The sequence below is a fragment of the Catharus ustulatus genome, chromosome 23, assembly GCF_009819885.2.
Source record: "Catharus ustulatus isolate bCatUst1 chromosome 23, bCatUst1.pri.v2, whole genome shotgun sequence".
NCBI lineage: Eukaryota > Metazoa > Chordata > Aves > Passeriformes > Turdidae > Catharus > Catharus ustulatus.
In genome coordinates, this window is record NC_046243.1 from 284,163 (window position 1) to 302,773 (window position 18,611).

The 18,611-nt window shown below is 49.0% G+C and overlaps 1 protein-coding gene and 1 long non-coding RNA gene across 2 annotated transcripts; one reads left to right on the plus strand and one right to left on the minus strand.

Moving 5' to 3' along the window:
* Nucleotides 1–2,234: 2,234 nt before the first annotated feature.
* On the plus strand, nt 2,235–3,533 carry LOC117006684. Its single transcript, XR_004420012.1, has 3 exons — nt 2,235–3,300; nt 3,377–3,430; nt 3,465–3,533. It is a non-coding gene; the product is annotated as an uncharacterized LOC117006684 (long non-coding RNA).
* Nucleotides 3,307–9,039, minus strand: SNF8 (SNF8 subunit of ESCRT-II). Its single transcript, XM_033079240.1, has 8 exons — nt 8,946–9,039; nt 8,514–8,564; nt 8,202–8,340; nt 7,459–7,563; nt 6,514–6,586; nt 5,741–5,882; nt 4,512–4,586; nt 3,307–3,620 (listed from the first exon to the last, which is right to left on the minus strand). The coding sequence occupies exons 1-8, from the start codon at nt 8,997–8,999 to the stop codon at nt 3,480–3,482; spliced, it is 780 nt and encodes a 259-aa protein (XP_032935131.1). The 5' UTR covers nt 9,000–9,039; the 3' UTR covers nt 3,307–3,479.
* Nucleotides 9,040–18,611: the final 9,572 nt, after the last annotated feature.

Below are 18,611 nucleotides of genomic sequence, written 5' to 3' on the forward strand. Positions count from 1 at the left end.
ATTCTCTGCTCCCCTCCTGGAAAAAAAAAAAAAAAGACAAATTCCCAAATTCCAGGTGGATTCTTTTGCCAAATTCTGAATTTTTGGGGATGCTCAGAGCAGGGACACCCCAAAAAATTCAAAAAAATTCAAAATAATTCTGGATTTTCCAGGGAGGATTCACTGCAGCACAGTTTGGGTGACTTTTCAACATCAATTTTATTTTTTTTTTCATTTTTATTGACAAAACCCAGCACAAAATTCCACATTTTTTTTTTTTACCCCTCTCCCACTTTGGGTCCCTCCTGGTGTTGGGAAAAATTTCCAAAAAAAAACCTCAAAAAAACCCCCCAAAAAACAGGAAATATTTGGGATTTGGGATTGCTCTGGGCACAGACGTGGAAAATTTGGGGAATTTTGTGGAAATTTGGGGAATTTAATGGAAAATTCAGGGAATTTTGTGGAAATTCTGGGAAATTCATGGAAAATTCGGGAAAATTCATGGAAATTTCGGGAAAATTCATGGAAAATTTGGAGAATTTTGTGGAAAATTTGGGAAATTTTGGTGGAAAATTTGGGAAATTTTGGTGGAAAATTTGGGGAATTTTGTGGGAAATTTCAGTGGAAAATTCTGGGAATTTTGTGGAAAATTTGGGGAAATTTGTGGAAAATTCAGGGAATTTTGGTGGAAAATTTGGGGAAATTTGTGGAATTTCATGGAAAATTTGGAGAATTTCATGGAAATTTTGGGGAAATTTGTGCAAAATTCTGGGAATTTTGGTAGAAAATTTGGGGAATTTCATGGAAAATTCAGGGAATTTCATGGAAAATTCTGGGAAATTTGGGGAATTTTGGTGGAAAATTTGGGGAAATTTGTGCAAAATTCTGGGAATTTTGGTAGAAAATTTGGGGAAATTCATGGAAAATTCAGGGAATTCATGGAAAATTCTGGGAATTTTGTGGAAAATTTGGGGACTTTTGGTAGAAAATTTGGGGAATTTTGTGGAAAATTTGGGGAATTTCATGGAAAATTCAGGGAATTCATGGAAAATTCTGGGAATTTTGTGGAAAATTTGGGGAATTTCATGGAAATTTGGGGAATTTTGGTGGAAAATTTGGGGAATTCATGGAAAATTCAGGGAATTCATGGAAAATTCTGGGAATTTTGTGGAAAATTTGGGGAATTTCATGGAAATTTGGGGAATTTTGGTGGAAAATTCAGGGAATTCATGGAAAATTCTGGGAATTTTGACAGCAAACCACCTTGGGAATTGTTTTCCCCTTCATCCAAACCCCCTGGGGCCGGTTTGGATTCACCCCTGAGCTTGGGGATCCCCAGGTGCCACCTCTGGGTCACTTTGTGTCACTTTTTTGTCACCTTTTGTCCCCTCGGGGCGGGGCTGGGATTTTTTCCAGGGGTGGGAATTGCCTTATCCCGGCCCTTTTTTTTATTTGGAATTTTGTCCCCAACCCCAAGTGACAATCCTGGAGCCACTGCTGTAGGCAGAGAGGTTTTAGCAAAAAAAAAAAAAAAAAACGGATTTTTAGGATTTAAATGGAGTTGAGAAGGAAATAAATGCACAAGAGATCTCTGCTTGTATCTATTGTACAGAAGATTCTGGAAATTTTTTGGTTTCTTTATTTTGTTTTGGTTTTTTTGGGTTTTATTTTCTTCTTTTTTTTGTTTTTTTCCCTTTGTGCAATAAAGTTTTGTTTTGGCAGAACGGATCCTGTTGGTGTTTCTTGGTGGGGATTTTTATGGGGTGAATTTATTTAATAAATAAATTAATCATTAATTATTTAATTAATAAATTAATTGAGCTATAATTTATAATTAATTAATTTTATTATTTATTTTTTTCCATTGCTAGGAGCCAAAATTCCCATTTCCCACTGCAAATCCCATTTGCATCTCCAGACTCCGCCCTCAGCTCCTTTTCCAAAATTTCCAACTAAAAAAAAATTTAATTTCCACCTAAAAAATTTCCAGGCAGTGAAATCCAAGGATTCATCCCAGGGAACTTCCAGAGCTCAGGAAGTTTTTACAAAACTTTTATTGCCAGGACAGGAGGGGAAATTCCAGGAAAAAATTCCAACAATCCTGGCAGGGATTCCTGAAAATTCCAGGGGAATTCCTGAGGATTCCAGGGGGAATTCCAGGGAGGATTCCAAATAATCCCAGGAGGGATTCCTGAAAATTCCAGGGGGATTCCCAAGGATTCCAGGGAGGATTCCTGGGAATTCTGGAGAAATCTGGGAGGGATCCCCCAGGATTCCAGGGGGGATTCCAGGGAGGATTCCCAAAAATCCTGGGAGGGATTCCTGAAAATTCCAGGAGGGAATTCTGAAGATTCCCAAGGACTCCAGCAGGGATTCCAGCCAGGATTGCTGGGAATTCTGGAGAATTCCAGGAGGGATTCCAGGGGGAATTCCTGAGGGTTCCAGCAGGGATTCCTGGGGATTCCAGGAGGGATTCCCAAGGATTCCAGCAGGGAATTCTGAGGATTCCTGAGGACTCCAGGGGAAATTCCAGGGGAAATTCCAGGCAGCATTCCCAGGGATTCTGGCAGAGATTCCTGAGGATTCCAGCCAGGATTCCAAGAGGGATTTCTGAGGAATCCTGGGGGTTCCTGCTGATATTCCCAGGGATTCCTGCCACCATTCCTGGTGTTCTGGGTGCTCAGGGCTCAGCATTCCCAGGAATTCCAGCCCTCAATCCCAGGGATTCCATGTTGATTCCCACCCTCAATCCCAGGGATTCCAGGGGGATTCCAGCTCTCATTCCTGGGAATTCCAGGGGGATTCCTGCCATCATTCCCAGTGATCTGGGAGGGATTCCAAGTGGATTCCCACCCTGAATCCCAGGGATTCCAGGGGAATTCCTGCCATCATTCCCAGTGTTCCAGGCACACTCAGGGCTCAGCATTCCCAGGGATTCCTGCCACCATTCCTGGTTTTCTGGGAGGGATCCCACCCTCCCTCCCAGGAATTCGAGGTGGATCCCAGGTGGATCCTGCCCTCACTCTCAGGAATTCCAGGTGGATCCCAGGTGGATCCTACCCTCATTCCCAGAAATCCCAGATGGATCCCAGGTGGATCCCCCTCTTTCCCCCACTGTTCTGGGTGCTCAGGGCTCGGCATTCCCAGAAATCCCAGATGGATCCCAGGTGGATCCCCCCCTTTCCCCCACTGTTCTGGGTGCTCAGGACTTGGCATTCCCAGGAATTCCAGGTGGATCCCAGCCCTCATTCCCAGGAATTCCAGGTGGATCCCAGGTGAATCCCAGCTGGATCCCAGGTGGATTCCCACCCTCATTCCCAGGTGGATCCCAGGTGGATCCCCCCCCTTTCCTCCACCGTTCCGGGCGCTCAGGGCTCGGCATTCCCAGGAATTCCAGATGGATCCCAGGTGGATTCTGCCCTCACTCCCAGGAATTCCAGATGGATCCCAGGTGGATTCTGCCCTCATTCCCAGCTGGATCCCAGCTGGATCCCAGGTGCTCAGGGCTCAGCATTCCCCGGCGCCGCCTCGGGGGCTCCATCCTGGCCGTGGAGCTCCGGGAAGAGCGCGGGGAACCAGAACTGCGGCTCGGCCGGAGCCTGCGCGTCCAGCCAGGCCATGCCCTCCCTCAGCAGGTGGTCCTGGAATGGGAGGGACTGGGAATGGACTGGGAGGGACTGGGATGGACTGGGAATGGACTGGGAGGGACTGGGAATGGGACTGGGATGGACTGGGAGGGACTGGGAGGGACTGGGATGGACTGGGAATGGACTGGGAGGGACTGGGAATGGGAACCCAGCCAGGCCATGCCCTCCCTCAGCAGGTGGTCCTGGAATGGGAGGGACTGGGAATGGACTGGGATGGACTGGGAATGGACTGGGAGGGACTGGGAGGGACTGGGAGGGACTGGGAGGGACTGGGAATGGCACTGGGAGGGACTGGGATGGACTGGGAATGGACTGGGAGGGACTGGGATGGACTGGGAATGGACTGGGAGGGACTGGGATGGACTGGGAGGGACTGGGATGGACTGGGAGGGACTGGGAGGGACTGGGAATGGACTGGGAGGGACTGGGATGGACTGGGAATGGACTGGGAGGGACTGGGATGGACTGGGAGGGACTGGGAATGGGAACCCAGCCAGGCCATGCCCTCCCTCAGCAGGTGGTCCTGGAATGGAACGGACTGGGATGGACTGGGAGGGACTGGGAGGGACTGGGAATGGCACTGGGAATAGCTGGGGATGGGCTGAGTCATTCCCACTCTCATTCCTATTCCAATTTTCCCATTTCCCCATCCCCATTTTCCCATTTTCTCCCCACTTCCCCATTTTCCCCCCATTTCCCCAACTCCATTTCCCCATTCCCATTTCCCCACCCCAATTTTCCCATCCCCATTTCCCCATTTTCCCAATTTTCCCCATTTCCCCATCCCCACTTCCCCATTTTCCCCCATTTCCCCACCCCTATTTCCCCACTTTTTCCCCATTTTTCCCCATTTTTCCCATTTTCCCCTTTCCCAGCCCCACCTACCAGCACTTGCTTCGCCCGCTCCGTCTCCCACTTGAGGCTGGTCCGGATCTCGCCGACCGTCACAAACCCTTTTTTCTGGGAATAAAAACCAGGAAAAATCCCCCCTGGAATTCCACCCATGGCCCAGCAGAGTGGGAACAGCTCAGGCTCATCCCAATCCCAGGATTTTATGGAAAATTTTTTTTTCTCTGGCTGCTTTTCACCCAGATTTAAATCCACATTTCAACCGATCCAATCCCAAATTCCCAGTCCTGGAAGCACCAATTCCCCTTTCCCAGCCCTTTTCTCAGTGTCACTCCCAACCCTTTTCCTAATTCCCCATTCCCATTTCTTTTTCAGGTCATTCCCACCAATTCCTCATTCCCAGCCATTCCCAGCCCATCCCCAGTTCATTCCCAGTAATTCCCAGCCCATTCCCAGTTCACTCCCAGCCATTCCCAGTAACTCCCAGTAATTCCCAGCCATTTCCAGCCCATCCCCAGCTCATCCCCAGTTCATTCCCAGTAATTTCCAGCCTCTCCCAGCCATTCCCAGTAACTCCAGGCCCATTCCCAGTTCATTCCCAGTAACTCCCAGCCATTCCCAGCTCATCCCCAGCCCATTCCCATCTCATTTCCAGTAATTCCCAGTAACTCCCAGCCATTCCCAGTAACTCCCAGTAATTCCCAGCCTCTCCCAGCCATTCCCAGCTCATCCCCAGCCCATTCCCAGTTCATTCCCAGCCATTCCCAGTAATTTCCAGTCCATTCCCAGTTAATTCCCAGCCTCTCCCAGCCCATTCCCAGTAATTCCCAGCCATTCCCAATAACTCCCAGTAATTCCCAGTAACTCCCAGTAACTCCCAGCCATTCCCAATAACTCCCAGTCATTCCCAGTAACTCCCAGTAACTCCCAGCCATTCCCAGTAACTCCCAGCCATTCCCAGTAATTCCCAGTAACTCCCAGCCATTCCCAGTAACTCCCAGTCATTCCCAGTAACTCCCAGCCATTCCCAGCCTTTCCCAGTAACTCCCAGCCTCTCCCAGCCATTCCCAGCCATTCCCAGTCCCTCCCAGCCATTCCCAGTAACTCCCAGCCTCTCCCAGCTCATTCCCAGCCCATTCCCAGTAACTCCCAGTCATTCCCAGCCATTCCCAGTAATTCCCATCCTCTCCCAGCCCATTCCCAGTCCCTCCCAGTCCCTCCCAGCCATTCCCAGTAACTCCCAGTAGCTCCCAGCCCATTCCCACCTCTGCCAGCTGCAGCACCACCGTGTGATCCATGTTCAGCTCGGCCGGCACCGACTGCACCAGGAACGTTCCTCCCACTGGGATGATCCCAAATCCATTCCCCAGAACCTTCAGCTTCTTGATGGCCCTCAGCAAATCATCCCTGGGAGCAGCAGAGGCACCTCCAGCTCCATCCCAGGGACTGCTCCCACCAGGGAATTTGGGATCGGGGGTTTGGGCATCTGGACTTGAAGGGGCAGCCCCAAAAATGGGAATTTTGTCCTAAAAAATCCTCCCTGGGATTGGGTTTGGAGGGAAAAATCCTACTGGGGTTGGGTTTGTAGGGAAAAATCCTGCTGGGATTGGGAAAAATCCTACTGGGATTGGGTTTGTAGGGAAAAATCCTACTGGGATTGGGAAAAGTCCTACTGGGGTTGGGTTTGTAGGGAAAAATCCTACTAGGATTGGGTTTGGAGGGAGAAAATCCTACTGGGATTGAGAAGAGTCCTACTGGGGTTGGGTTTGTAGGGAAAAAATCCTACTGGGATTGGGTTTGTAGGGAAAAATGCCCTTTTCCCATCCCAAATCCCAAGGATCCCCAAGGATTCCCAGATCCCAGCACTCATTGGCTGATGGATCCCTGCCCCTTTCCCACCCCAAATCCCAAATCCCAAGGATTATTCCCAGGATTCCCAGATCCCAGCACTCACTGGCTGATGGATCCCTGCCCCTTTCCCACCCCAAATCCCAGATCCCAAGGATTATTCCCAGGATTCCCAGATCCCAGCACTCACTGGCTCACGTCCTGGGCGAATTTCCCCCTTCCCTTCAGCACCTGCTGCTGCAGCTCCTCCAGCGTGATCAGCCCTGCAATGAGGGAATTGTTCTGGAATTGTTCTGGGATTTTACCCGGGATTGTTCTGGGATTGTTCCGGGATTTTATCCAGGATTGTTCCTGGGATTGTTCCAGGATTTTACCCGGGATTGTTCCAGGATTGTTCCTGGGATTGTTCCAGGATTTTACCCGGGATTGTTCCAGGATTGTTCCTGGGATTGTTGTGGGATTGTTCTGGGATTTTACCCGGGATTGTTCTGGGATTTTACCCAGGATTGTTCCAGGATTGTTCCTGGGATTGTTCCAGGATTGTTCTGGAATTTTACCTGGGATTGTTCCGGGATTGTTCCAGGATTTTACCTGGGATTGTTCTGGGATTTTACCCGGGATTGTTCACTGGGATTGTTCTGGGATTGTTCCTGGGATTGTTCTGGAATTTTACCTGGGATTTTACCCGGGATTGTTCCAGGATTGTTCCCAGGGTTGTTCGTGGGATTGTTCCTGGGATTGTTCCAGGATTGTTTCCAGGATTGTTCCAGGATTGTTCCAGGATTTTACCCGGGATTGTTCCAGGATTGTTTCCAGGGTTGTTCCTGGGATTGTTCTGGGATTGTTCCAGGATCAGAGATCCACGGGATCAGGGATTCCAGGATCAGGGACAAAGGATCCCAGGGATCAGGGATGTCAGGGGATGGATCCCCAGGATCCCTGGGATCAGAGGATCAGGGGATCAGGGGTCAGGGATTCCTGGGATCAGGGGATCACAGGATCAGAGGATAATGAATCATTGGGATCAGGGGATCAGGGAATGAAGGATCACTGGGATCAGGGACAGTGGATCATTGGGATCATTTGGATCAGGGGATCTCTGGGATCAGGGGATCAGGGATCAGGGTCCGCTCACCTCCGTTGCGGTGTTTCAGCGCCAGGCACACCTCGATGATCTGCACCCCCAGCTCGTAGTAGAAATCTCCAACGCCCAACATCTCCGCCCAGAAACCTTTGCCAGCTGGGGAAGGATGGGGAAAAGGAAATCAGGGAAGAGGGAAATCAGGGAAAAGGAAATCAGGGAAATCAGGGAAAAGGAAATCAGGGAAATCAGAGAAGAGGGAAATCAGGGAAGAGGAAAACCAGGGAAAACGGAAATCAGGGAAAAGGAAATCAGGGAAATCAGGGAAAAGGGAAATGAGGGAAATGAGGGAAATGAGGGAAATCAGGGGAAAGGGAAATCAGGGAAAAGGGAGCAGGGAAATTCCCTCCCAGAGCAGTTCCTGCCCGCTGTGGGATGTGGATTTGGGGTTTGTCCCTGATGGGAATGGGGAATGGGAATGGGGATGGGGATGGGAATGGGAAATGGTGAATGGGATGGGAATGGGAAGGGAAATGGGGAATGGGAAATGGCACAAAAATGGATCGGGAGGACAGGGATGGGAATAGGGACAGAAATGGGAAATGGGAATGGAAATGGGATGGGATGGGATTTCTGGGATGGGATTTCTGGGATGGGATGGGATCAATGGGATGGGATGGGATGGGATTGATGGGATGGGATTTCTGGGATGGGATGGGATGGGATCAATGGGATGGGATGGGATGGGATTTCTGGGATGGGATTTCTGGGATGGGGGGACGAGCCCCAGCCCTCACAGGCCAGCGGGTCCACGCCGATGGTGGCGCACATGTCCTGGAACTGCAGGCGGAACTCCGGGCTCTTGCGGATCTCCTGCTTGTGCTTGCTGGCAAACGCCTCCAGGTGTGTCCGGAACGTCTCCAGCTGCTTGGACATCTGGGGACACCGGGAATAACGGGAATAACGGGGTCAGGGAGGGGGACACCGGGAATAACGGGGTCAGGGGGATGGGAATAACAGGAATGGGGTGGGGATGGAGATGGGGATGGGATTTGGGATGAGAAACGGGAAACAGGGATGGGGACAGGGACAAGAAGAGGAATCCCCACCTGGGCCAGCTGATCCTCAGCCAGGACCGTCCCTCGCTCCTTGTACTTGGCCTGCGGGGGAAAAACGGCGTGGGGAACGGGAAGGGCGGGACAGACCCGACCCGGGACAGACCCGAACCAGGACAGAGCCGACCCGGGACAGACCCGAACCCGGACAGAGCCGAACCAGGACAATCCCAACCCCTCACAGCTCCCCTCACCCCAAAATCGGGTGGCCCTGACCCCCCTCCCACAGCACCAAGGGCCCCCCTGGCACTTCCCTCACCCAATCCCGAGGACCCTCGGCCAGCCCCGCTCGTGTCCCGGGCCATCCCCGCTCGTGTCCCGTGCCATCCCCGCTCGTGTCCCGTGCCAGCCCCGCTCGTGTCCCGTGCCATCCCCGCTCGTGTCCCGGGCCATCCCCGCTGTCCCGGGCGGTTTTTCCCCGCACACCTCGGTCAGTTTTTTCCTGGCGATCGCCCCCGCCCCCACCCCCCTCCGGTGCATCCCGGCTCCGCCGCCGCCGCCGGCGCGCCCGCGGTGACGTCATCGAGCGGCGCCTGCTGTGATGTAATCGAACTGCGCCAGTTGTGACGTCATCGAACGGCGCCGCGCGCGGGGGAAAGGCGGGAACGCGCCGGCCCCTCAGAGCAAACCTTCCCCCCCTCAGTGAGGGAAAGGGGAAAAAGGGGAAAGAATAAAAGGAATTATGAGAGAATAAAGGGGAATTGTGAGGGGATAAAGGGAATTGTGAGGGGATAAATGGGAATTCTGAGGGGAAAAAGGGGGATTCTGAGGGGATAAAAGGGAATCTGAGGGGATAAAGGGGGATTCTGAAGGGATAAAGGAGAATTCTGAGGAGGAAAAGAGGAATTCTGAGGGAATAAAGGAGAATTCTTAGAGGAAAAAGAGAAACTCTGTGGGGAAAAAGGAATTCTGAGGGGAAAAAGAGGAATCTGAGGGGGGAAAAAGAATTCTGAGGGGATAAAAGGAATTCTGAGGGGATAAAGAAGATCTGAAGCTGTTTTTTATCTTTATTTTGTTTCAATTTTTATCTTTATTTCCCCTTCTCGCTCCTGTTTTCCCGGGGCTGTTTTGCCGTTCGCGGCCGCCAGGGGGAGACAGAGTCCAGAGAATCTCCGGGAATTCCAAAATTCCCCGGAATCCCAAAATATCCATTTATTTATTTCCTGTACCACACTACATTTTTTATATTATTATATTATAATATCATATTATTAAAAGACAATATTATTTAAAAATCACTCAGCACAGGATGGGCAAAAAATTAGGTTTTTTCCCGTTTTAAATGGGATAAAAGTGGTTTTAAAATTTCCCAATTTAAATGGAATTAAAAATGGTTCGAAAAATGGTTTGTGACTTTTTTTTTAACCCAAAATTCCCAAATTTCTGTCACCTCAGGGATCAAAAGGGTTTTTGTTTTTTTTTTTCAATTTAAATGGAACAAAATGGTTTTAAAAAGAGTTTGTGGGGGGTTTTTTTAACTCAAAATTCCTGAATTTTTGTCACCCCAGGGACCAAAAGAGGTTTTTTTTTTTCAATTTATAATTGGATTCCATTTCTAATTCCAGGCCTCTAAAATCTTGATTTTTTTTTTAATTCCAGGCCTCTAAAACCTTTTATCTTAAAATAAAACCTTAATTTCTTTCCTAAATTCAGGCCTCTAAAATCTCAATTTCTCACCTTATTTTATCCCTTTTAAACCCTCATTTCTTTCCTAATTCCAGACCCTAAAATCTCAATTTCTTACCTATTTTAATCTCTTTTTAAACCCTCATTTCTGTCTAATTCCACACCTCCAAACCCTCGATTTCTCACCTGATTTTAGCACTTTAAAACATTAATTTTTTTCTTAATTCCAGACCCTAAAATCTCAGTTTCTTACCTAATTTAATCTCTTTTTAAACCTTCATTTATTTCTAATTCCAGGCCCTAAAATCTCAATTTCTTACCTATTTTAATCTCTTTTTAAACCTTCATTTCTGTCTAATTCCACACCTCCAAACCCTCGATTTCTCACCTGATTTTAGCACTTTAAAACATTAATTTTTTTCTAATTCCAGACCCTAAAATCTTTATTTCTCACTGTATTTTATCTCTAATCCCAGGCCTCTAAAACCTCGATTTCTCCCCTAATTTTATCAGTTTATTTTTATTTTTTTTCCTAATTTCAGGCCTCTAAAATCTCAATTTTTTACCTTATTTAATCTCTATTTAAACCCTCATTTCTTTCTAATTCCAGACCCTAAAATCTCATTTTTTTACCTTATTTTATCCCTTCCACTCCACTCATTCCCATTTTTTTTTGCTCAATGAATAATTCTGATTTTTCCCCTCTGTCTCAGCTCCTCACCCTCCATTTATCACCCGCCAGGAAAATAAATAAAAAACCCAAAAAGGGCGAATTTCACCCCAAAGCCCTTGAGGGGTGAAGGATTTTTTCTGGAGATGATTGATGGGGAGGGATGATGGATGAGTTTGGGATTTTTTTGTTTTGTCAGGAAAATCCTTGGCTGGCAGCGCTGCCCTCGACCCCGGGATGGTGCAGCAGAAATTTCCTGTCAGGAATGAGGGATTTGGGGACAATTCTCGCATTTTTGGGGTTGGGAGGAGGGAAAAATAAAGGGGAAATGAAGGGGAAATTAAAGGGAAAGGAAGGGGAAATTAAAGGGAAATGAATGGAAAATTGAAGGGAAAATTAAAGGGAAATGAATGGAAAATTAAAGGGAAATGAAGGGGAAATTAAAGGGAAAATTAAAGGGAAAGGAATGGAAAAGGAAGGGAAAGTGAAGGGAAAAAAATGAATGAAAAATGGAGGAAAAATGAATCAGAAATGAAGGAAAAAAATAAGGGAAATTAAGGAAAAAATGAAAAAAAATGAAAAATGGGGGAAATGAAAGGAAAAGTGAAGGAAAAAAATGAATGAAAAATGGAGGAAAAATGAATCAGAAATTAAGGAAAATGAAGGAAAAAAATAAGGGAAATTAATTTTAAAAATGAAGAAAAATGAAAAAAATGGGGGAAATGAAAGGAAAAGTGAAGGGAAAAAAATGAATGAAAAATGGAGGAAAAATGAATCAGAAATTAAGGAAAATTAAGGAAAAAAATTAAGGGAAATGAAGGAAAAAATGAAAAAAAATGAAAAAAAATGAAAAATGGGGGAAATGAATGGAAAAGGAAGGAAAAGTGAAGGAAAAAAATGAATTAAAAATGGAGGGAAAATTAATCAGAAATTAAGGAAAATGAAGGGAAAAAATAAGGAAAATGAAGGAAAATAAAGGAAAAATTAAAGAAATTGAGGAAAATGAAGCAAAATTAAGGAAATTAATTAAAAATGGGGGGAAATTAAGGAAAAATGTAGGAAATTGAAGAACAATTAAGGGAAATTAATGGAAAATGGAGGAAAATTAAGGGGAAATGAAGAGAAAAAAAGAATATTTGAAATATCTTTGATTGAATTCCCTGGGAATTGACAACCCATGAACATCTCCACCTGAAATATCCCGAATTTCATCAATTCCAATCCCAAATTGTGCCAATTAATTCCATTTTTTGGCCAATTGTTCCATTTTTCCCCCAAATTCTTTCCCATTTTTTCCCAATTCTTGGCCATTCCTTTTTTTGAGGGGTCTTTGGTGGGGTTTTGAGGTTTTATTTTTAGGGGTTTGAAGGGTTTTTATGAGATTTCGGGGTTTTACTTTTTGGGGTTTTGAGGTTTTATTTGTGGGATTTTCAGGTTTTATTTGTGAGGTTTTGAGGTTTTATTTTTGGGGTTTTGAGGGTTTTATATTTAGGGTTTTGAGGGGTCTTTGGTGAGGTTTTGAGATTTATTTGTGGGGGTTTGAGGTTTTATTTGTGAGGTTTTTAGGGTTTTATATTTGGGGTTTTGAGGTTTTATTTTTGGAGTTTTGAGGTTTTTTAATTGGATTTTGAGGGGTTTTGAGGGAAGGGAAGGGAAGGGAAGGGAAGGGAAGGGAAGGGAAGGGAAGGGAAGGGAAGGGAAGGGAAGGGAAGGGAAGGGAAGGGAAGGGAAGGGAAGGGAAGGGAAGGGAAGGGAAGGGAAGGGAAGGGAAGGGAAGGGAAGGGAAGGGAAGGGAAGGGAAGGGAAGGGAAGGGAAGGGAAGGGAAGGGAAGGGAAGGGAAAATAAAATAAAATAAAATATAAAATAAAATAAAATAAAATAAAATAAAATAAAATAAAATAAAATAAAATAAAATAAAATAAAATAAAATAAAATAAAATAAAATGAGGAAGGGAAATGAGGGAAAGGAGAAAGGACAAAGAAAAGGACTAAGAAGGGAAAAATGAAAACAAGGAAAGACAAGGACAATGACAAAGGAAGAGGACAAGGAGAAGGAGGGAAAAAGAAGGAGAAGGTCGGGATTGTGCCCTTGGCCAGCAGGATGAGGAGCGGATGGTGCTGCTGGCGGGGCGGGGCGACAATCGCGACAATCGCGACATTGTCCCCGGCGCGGGGATCGCCGCAACCCGGCACAACAGCTCCGTGTCCAATCCTGCAGATCCCTTCCCTCAATCCCTGCAGGAATTCCTGCACCCTGCAGATCCTTTCCCTCAATCCCTGCAGGAATTCCTGCACCCTGCAGATCCCTTCCCTCAATTCCTGCAGGAATTCCTGCACCCTGCGGATCCCTTCCCTCAATCCCTGCAGGAATTCCTGCACCCTGCAGATCCCTTCCCTCAATCCCTGCAGGAATTCCTGCACCCTGCAGATCCTTCCCTTCAATTCCTGCAGGAATTCCTGCACCCTGCAGATCCTTTCCCTCAATCCCTGCAGATCCTTCCCCTGAATTCCTGCAGGAATTCCTGCACCCTGCAGATCCCTTCCCTCAATCCCTGCAGATCCTTTCCCTCAATTCCTGCAGGAATTCCTTCCCGGATCCCCGAACCGAGCGGTGCCAGGCCCCGGGGGAGCTGCCCGGGGGTAAATCCCGGGATTTGGGGTTCAGGTCATGGCAGGGGAAAAAAACTGATCAGGAACTGCTGGAGCCCCTGGAATGCCCAGAACCCCTGGAGCATCTGGAACCCCTGGAATTCCTGGAGCCTCTGGAATTCCTGGAACCTCTGGAGCCCCCCAAGCCCTCAGAGCCTTGGAGTCCTTGAAGCCCCTGAAGCTCCTGGAACCTCGGGAATCCCTGGAGTCCCCAAAACTCCTGGACCCTCTGGAAATCCTGGAACTCCTGGAGCCTCTGGAGCCCTCAGAAACCCCAAAGCCTCTGGAATCCCTGGAGCACCTGGAGCCCCCTGAGCCCCCCAAACCCCTGGAACCCGTGGAACCTCGGGAACTCCTGGAGTCTCCAGAGCCTCTGGAATCCCTGGAGTTCCCAAAACCTCTGGAATCCTTGGAACTTCTGGAGCCCCTGGAACCCTCAAAGCCCCTGGAACCTCTGGAACCTCGGGAACTCCTGGAGTTCCCAGAGCCTCTGGAATCCCTGGAGTCCTCAAAACCTCTGGAATCCTTGGAGCCCCCAGAACCTCTGGAATCCTTGGAGTCCCCAGAACCTCTGGAATCCTTGGAGTCCCCAGAGCCTCTGGAATCCTTGGAGTCCCCAGAGCCTCTGGAATCCTTGGAGCTTCTGGAGCCCCCTGAGCCCCCCAAACCCCTGGAACCCCTGGAACCTCGGGAACTCCTGGAGTCCCCTGAGCCTCTGGAATCCCTGGAGTCCCCAGAGCCTCTGGAATCCCTGGAGTCCCCTGAGCCTCTGGAATCCTTGGAGTCCCCAGAGCCTCTGGAATCCTTGGAGTCCCCTGAGCCTCTGGAATCCTTGGAGTCCCCAGAACCTCTGGAATCCTTGGAGCTCCTGGAGCCCCCCAAGCCCCCGGAGCATCCAGAACCCCGGGAGCCCTGGGAACCCCTGGAATCCCCAGAATCCCTGGAGCTCCCCAAGAGCCTCTGGAATCCCTGAAATCCCTGCAGCCCCCAAAAGCTCTGGAGCCCCGGGAGCCCCCCAGCGCCGAGGAGGGAATGGGGAGACTCGGGAGCGTCCCCCGCTCCTCCCTCCCTCCCCTCTCCCTCCCTCCCCTCTCCCCTCCTCCTCCTCCCCGCAATAAGGAAAGGCGCTCAGGGGTGGGGAAGGGCGGACTTTGACACCCCCACCCTCCCTGACCCCCCTCCCGGGCGGGTGTGGCACTCGGGGTCACCCCGGGAGGTGACAACACCCCGGGGACACCGCCAGGGCCACCCCGGGGTGCCCAGGGCAGATCCCGGGGTGCTCCGGGGGTTTCTCTGCCCTTCCCACGCAATTCCCAACTCCCTGCGGTGGGAGAGGGAGGAGGAGCTCTGCAGCCCCAGTTTGGCCCCAGAGCATTCCCAGTTCTCCCAGTTTGGCCCCAGAGCATTCCCAGTTCTCCCAGTTTGGCCTCAGAGCATTCCCAGTTCCCCGTTTCCCGTTTCCCGTTTCGGGTTCTGTTCCCAGTCCGTGGCTGTTGCTGCTCCCACCTCGCTCCGGGATCTCAAAGTGAATTCAAGGAGGGGAAGGGAGGAAAGCCTGGAACTGGGGAGGAATTGGGGAGGAATTGAGGAGGAATTGGGCAGAAACTGGGGAGGAATTGAGGATGAATTGGGATTGTAGAAACCTCACACACCTTATGAGGATGTTCACATCCCGATTTCACCCAAACCTCAGTCCCAGAGGCCTGGGGATGTTTTTTGGGTGATAATTCCGATCCCATGGAGGCCTGGGGACCTCATTGCTGCAGGTTTGGGCTCATCCCTGCCCAGTCTGGGACTGGGAGCAGCCGTGGATCGTCCTGCCAACATTTTCTGAGAGGTCTGGGAATGTGGAAATCTCCAGGCAGGGAGTCAGGGCCTGGCCCTTGCTGGGATTTCTGGAATTCTCAGTGCCAGAATTGCTGGAATTGCTGCCCTCAGGTGAAATCTCTGAGCAGAAAAGAGAGAAAATCCCACCCAGAGCACCGGACTGGAGCAGAGGCGCTTCCAGCTGCTCTTCTCTCGGAGTTTTAGCAGCAGGGAAGGGAATTCCTGCAATTCCAGCTCCAGCACGGGATGGATTCCTAGCAGGGGCACGACTGGGATGGGAGAGAAACACCTGAGCTGCCTGGAGGCCACCAGAGTCACCTCCTGCAGGGACAGCAGGGACAAAATCCCACCCTAAACCAGGGATCCCCTCCAGCAGCTCCGTGCTGGGAGATGCACACAGCAAGGGATGGATGGATGGAATCCATGGGTGGATGGATGATGGATGGATGGAAGGAATCCATGGATTCATGGATGACAGATGGGTGGAGAGAATCCATGGATCCATGGATGGATGGATAGAGAGAATCCATGGATTTATGGATGACAGATGGATGGACGGATGGATGGATGGATGGATGGATGGATGGATGGATGGATGGATGGATGGATGGAGAGATGGATGGACGGATGGATCCATGGATGGATGGATCCATGGATGGATGGATCCATGGATGGATGAATGGATGGAATCCATGGAATCATGAATGATGTATGGATGTGTGGAGAGAATCCATGGATGGATGGATAGATGGATGGAATCCATGGATGGATGGATGGATGGATGGAATCCATGGATGGATGGATGGATGGATGGATGGACGGAGAGAATCCATGGATTCATGGATTCATGGATGGACGGATGACGGATCCATAGATCCATGGATGTTGGATGATGGAGGGATGGACGGGATCCATGGATCCATGCATGGATGACAGATCCATGGATCCTGAACGTTGGATGGATGATGGATCCATAGATCCATGAATGCTGAATGATGGATGATAGATCCATGAATGTTGGATGATGGATGGTTCCATGGATGGATGGATGGATGGATGGATGGAATCCATGGATTCATAAATGATGGGTGGATGGGTGGAGAGAATCCCTGAATCCATGGATAGATGGATAGAAGGATGGATCCATGGACATTGAATGATGGATGACGGATGAGATAACGGATCCATGAATGTTGGATGATGAATGTTGGATAGATGATGATGGATCCATGGATAGATGACGATGATGGGTCCATGGATGATGGATGATGGATCCATGGACATTGGATGATGAATGTTGGATGGATGATGGATCCATGGATAGATTATGATGGATCCATGGATGGATGGTGGATGATGGATGGATGGATCCATGAATATTAAATGGATGACGGATGGATCCATGAATTTTGGATGGATGGTGGATCCATGGATGATGAATTTTGGATGGATGATGGATCCATGGGTTATGATGGATCCATGGATGATGAATTTTGGATGGATGATGGATCCATGGATTATGATGGTTCCATGGATGGATGGTGGATCCATGGATAGATGGTGGATGATGTATGGGTGGATCCATGGATATTAAATGGATGATGGATGGATCCATGAATTTTGGATGGATGGTGGATCCATGGATGATGAATTTTGGATGGATAATGGATCCATGGGTTATGATGGATCCATGGATGGATGGTGGATCCATGGATGATGAATTTTGGATGGATCAGGGCTCAGGGTTGCTCCCTTTGTGCTTTCAGCCTCCCAGAGCTGAGGCAGAGGCAGGATGTGGGCACAGGGCTCCCCTGGGACATTTTTGGGGTTTGGATCTGGGGCAGGAGGAGCCTTTGGGGACCCCTCAGGGGCTCGAGTTCTGTCTGGGGGAGAGGAACAGACCCGAACTGGGGGGCTCAGCTTGGGCAGCCCTGGAGCCAAACCCTGGAGCCCCCCGGACTGCTGAGATCAACCAAAAGGTAAAACCAGGAGTGGAGGAGAGCCTGGGGAGAGGAGAAAAACCTGGGAGGGGCAGGAACGGCAAAACAGATCCCACAAAATCCCCTGAGTCTGGAATCACCCCAAAAATTGATCAAACAAAACCCCCTGAGTCTGGAATCACCCTAAAAACTGATCCAACAAAACCCCGAGTCTGGAATCACCCCAAAAACTGATCAAACAAACCCCCGAGTGTGGAATCACCCCGAAAACTGATCCAAGAAAACCCCGAGTCTGGAATCACCCCAAAAACTGATCCAACAAAACCCCGAGTCTGGAATCACCCCAAAAACTGATCCAAGAAAACCCCCCGAGTCTGGAATCATCCTAAAAACTCATCAAACAAAACCCCCGAGTCTGGAATCACCCCAAAAATGAATCCAACAAAACAAAACTCTCCAGTCTGGACTGACCCCAAAATCTCTCCACAGAAACTGATCCAACAAAACCCCAAAATCTCTCCTCAAAGCCGACTCCAACAAAACCCCCGGGTCTGGAATCCCCACACCCACCCCAAAAACTGATCCAAGCAAACCCCGCGGGTCTGGAATCATCTCACATCCTCCTCAAAATCTGATTAAACCCCCGGGTCTGGAATCACCCCAAAATCGCTCCCCAAATCCGGCTCCAACAAAACCCCCGGGTCTGGAATCACCCCAAAATCTGTCTCCGAAAACTGGTCCAACAAAACCCCCTGAGACTGGAATTACCCACCCCAAAACTGGCTCCAAAAAAATCCCCTAAGACTGGAATTCCCACAACTCACCCCAAAAACTGATTAAAAAAAAAAAACCTGGGTCTGGAATTACCCCAAATCCGACCCCACAAATCCCCCAGTTTGGGGTCCTCATCCCAAATCCGACCCCACAAATCCCCAGCTCTGGAATTTCCCCAAATCTGACCCCACAAATCCCCCGGGTCTGGAATTACCCCAAATCCGACCCCACAAATCCCCACTCCCACCCCAAATCTGACCCCACAAATCCCCCGGCTCTGGAATTACCCCAAATCCGACCCCACAAATCCCCACTCCCACCCCAAAAGCGGCGCCGGGGAGGGACGAGCAGCCGGGCCGGGCTCTCTGTTCCCCTGCCAGCGATTCCTTCAAAGGATCCCCCAAAAATCCGCCCCAAACTCCAAATTCGGGAGAGAAAAAATCCCAAAAATCCGCACCTACAATCGCCGAGTTTCCGGGGAGGGGAAGGAGAGACCGGAGCTGAGAATGGGAGAAAAATAACAATAAATAAATTTTTAAAAAATATCAAAACTATTAAAAAATATTTTCCTTTATTTGATTTTTCCTGCCCAGAATCAGGAAAGA

Excerpts from the sequence above, each read along its gene's own strand:
- SNF8 (XM_033079240.1), bottom strand. The coding sequence starts at position 8,999 with ATGCACCGGAGGGGGGTGGGGGCGGGGGCGATCGCCAGGAAAAAACTG. Across the intron at positions 7,564-8,201 it reads CGGCGTGGACCCGCTGGCCT|CTGGCAAAGGTTTCTGGGCG; the intron begins GTGAGGGCTGGG and ends ATCCTTCCCCAG. Across the intron at positions 4,587-5,740 it reads TGGTGCTGCAGCTGGCAGAG|AAAAAAGGGTTTGTGACGGT; the intron begins GTGGGAATGGGC and ends TTTTATTCCCAG.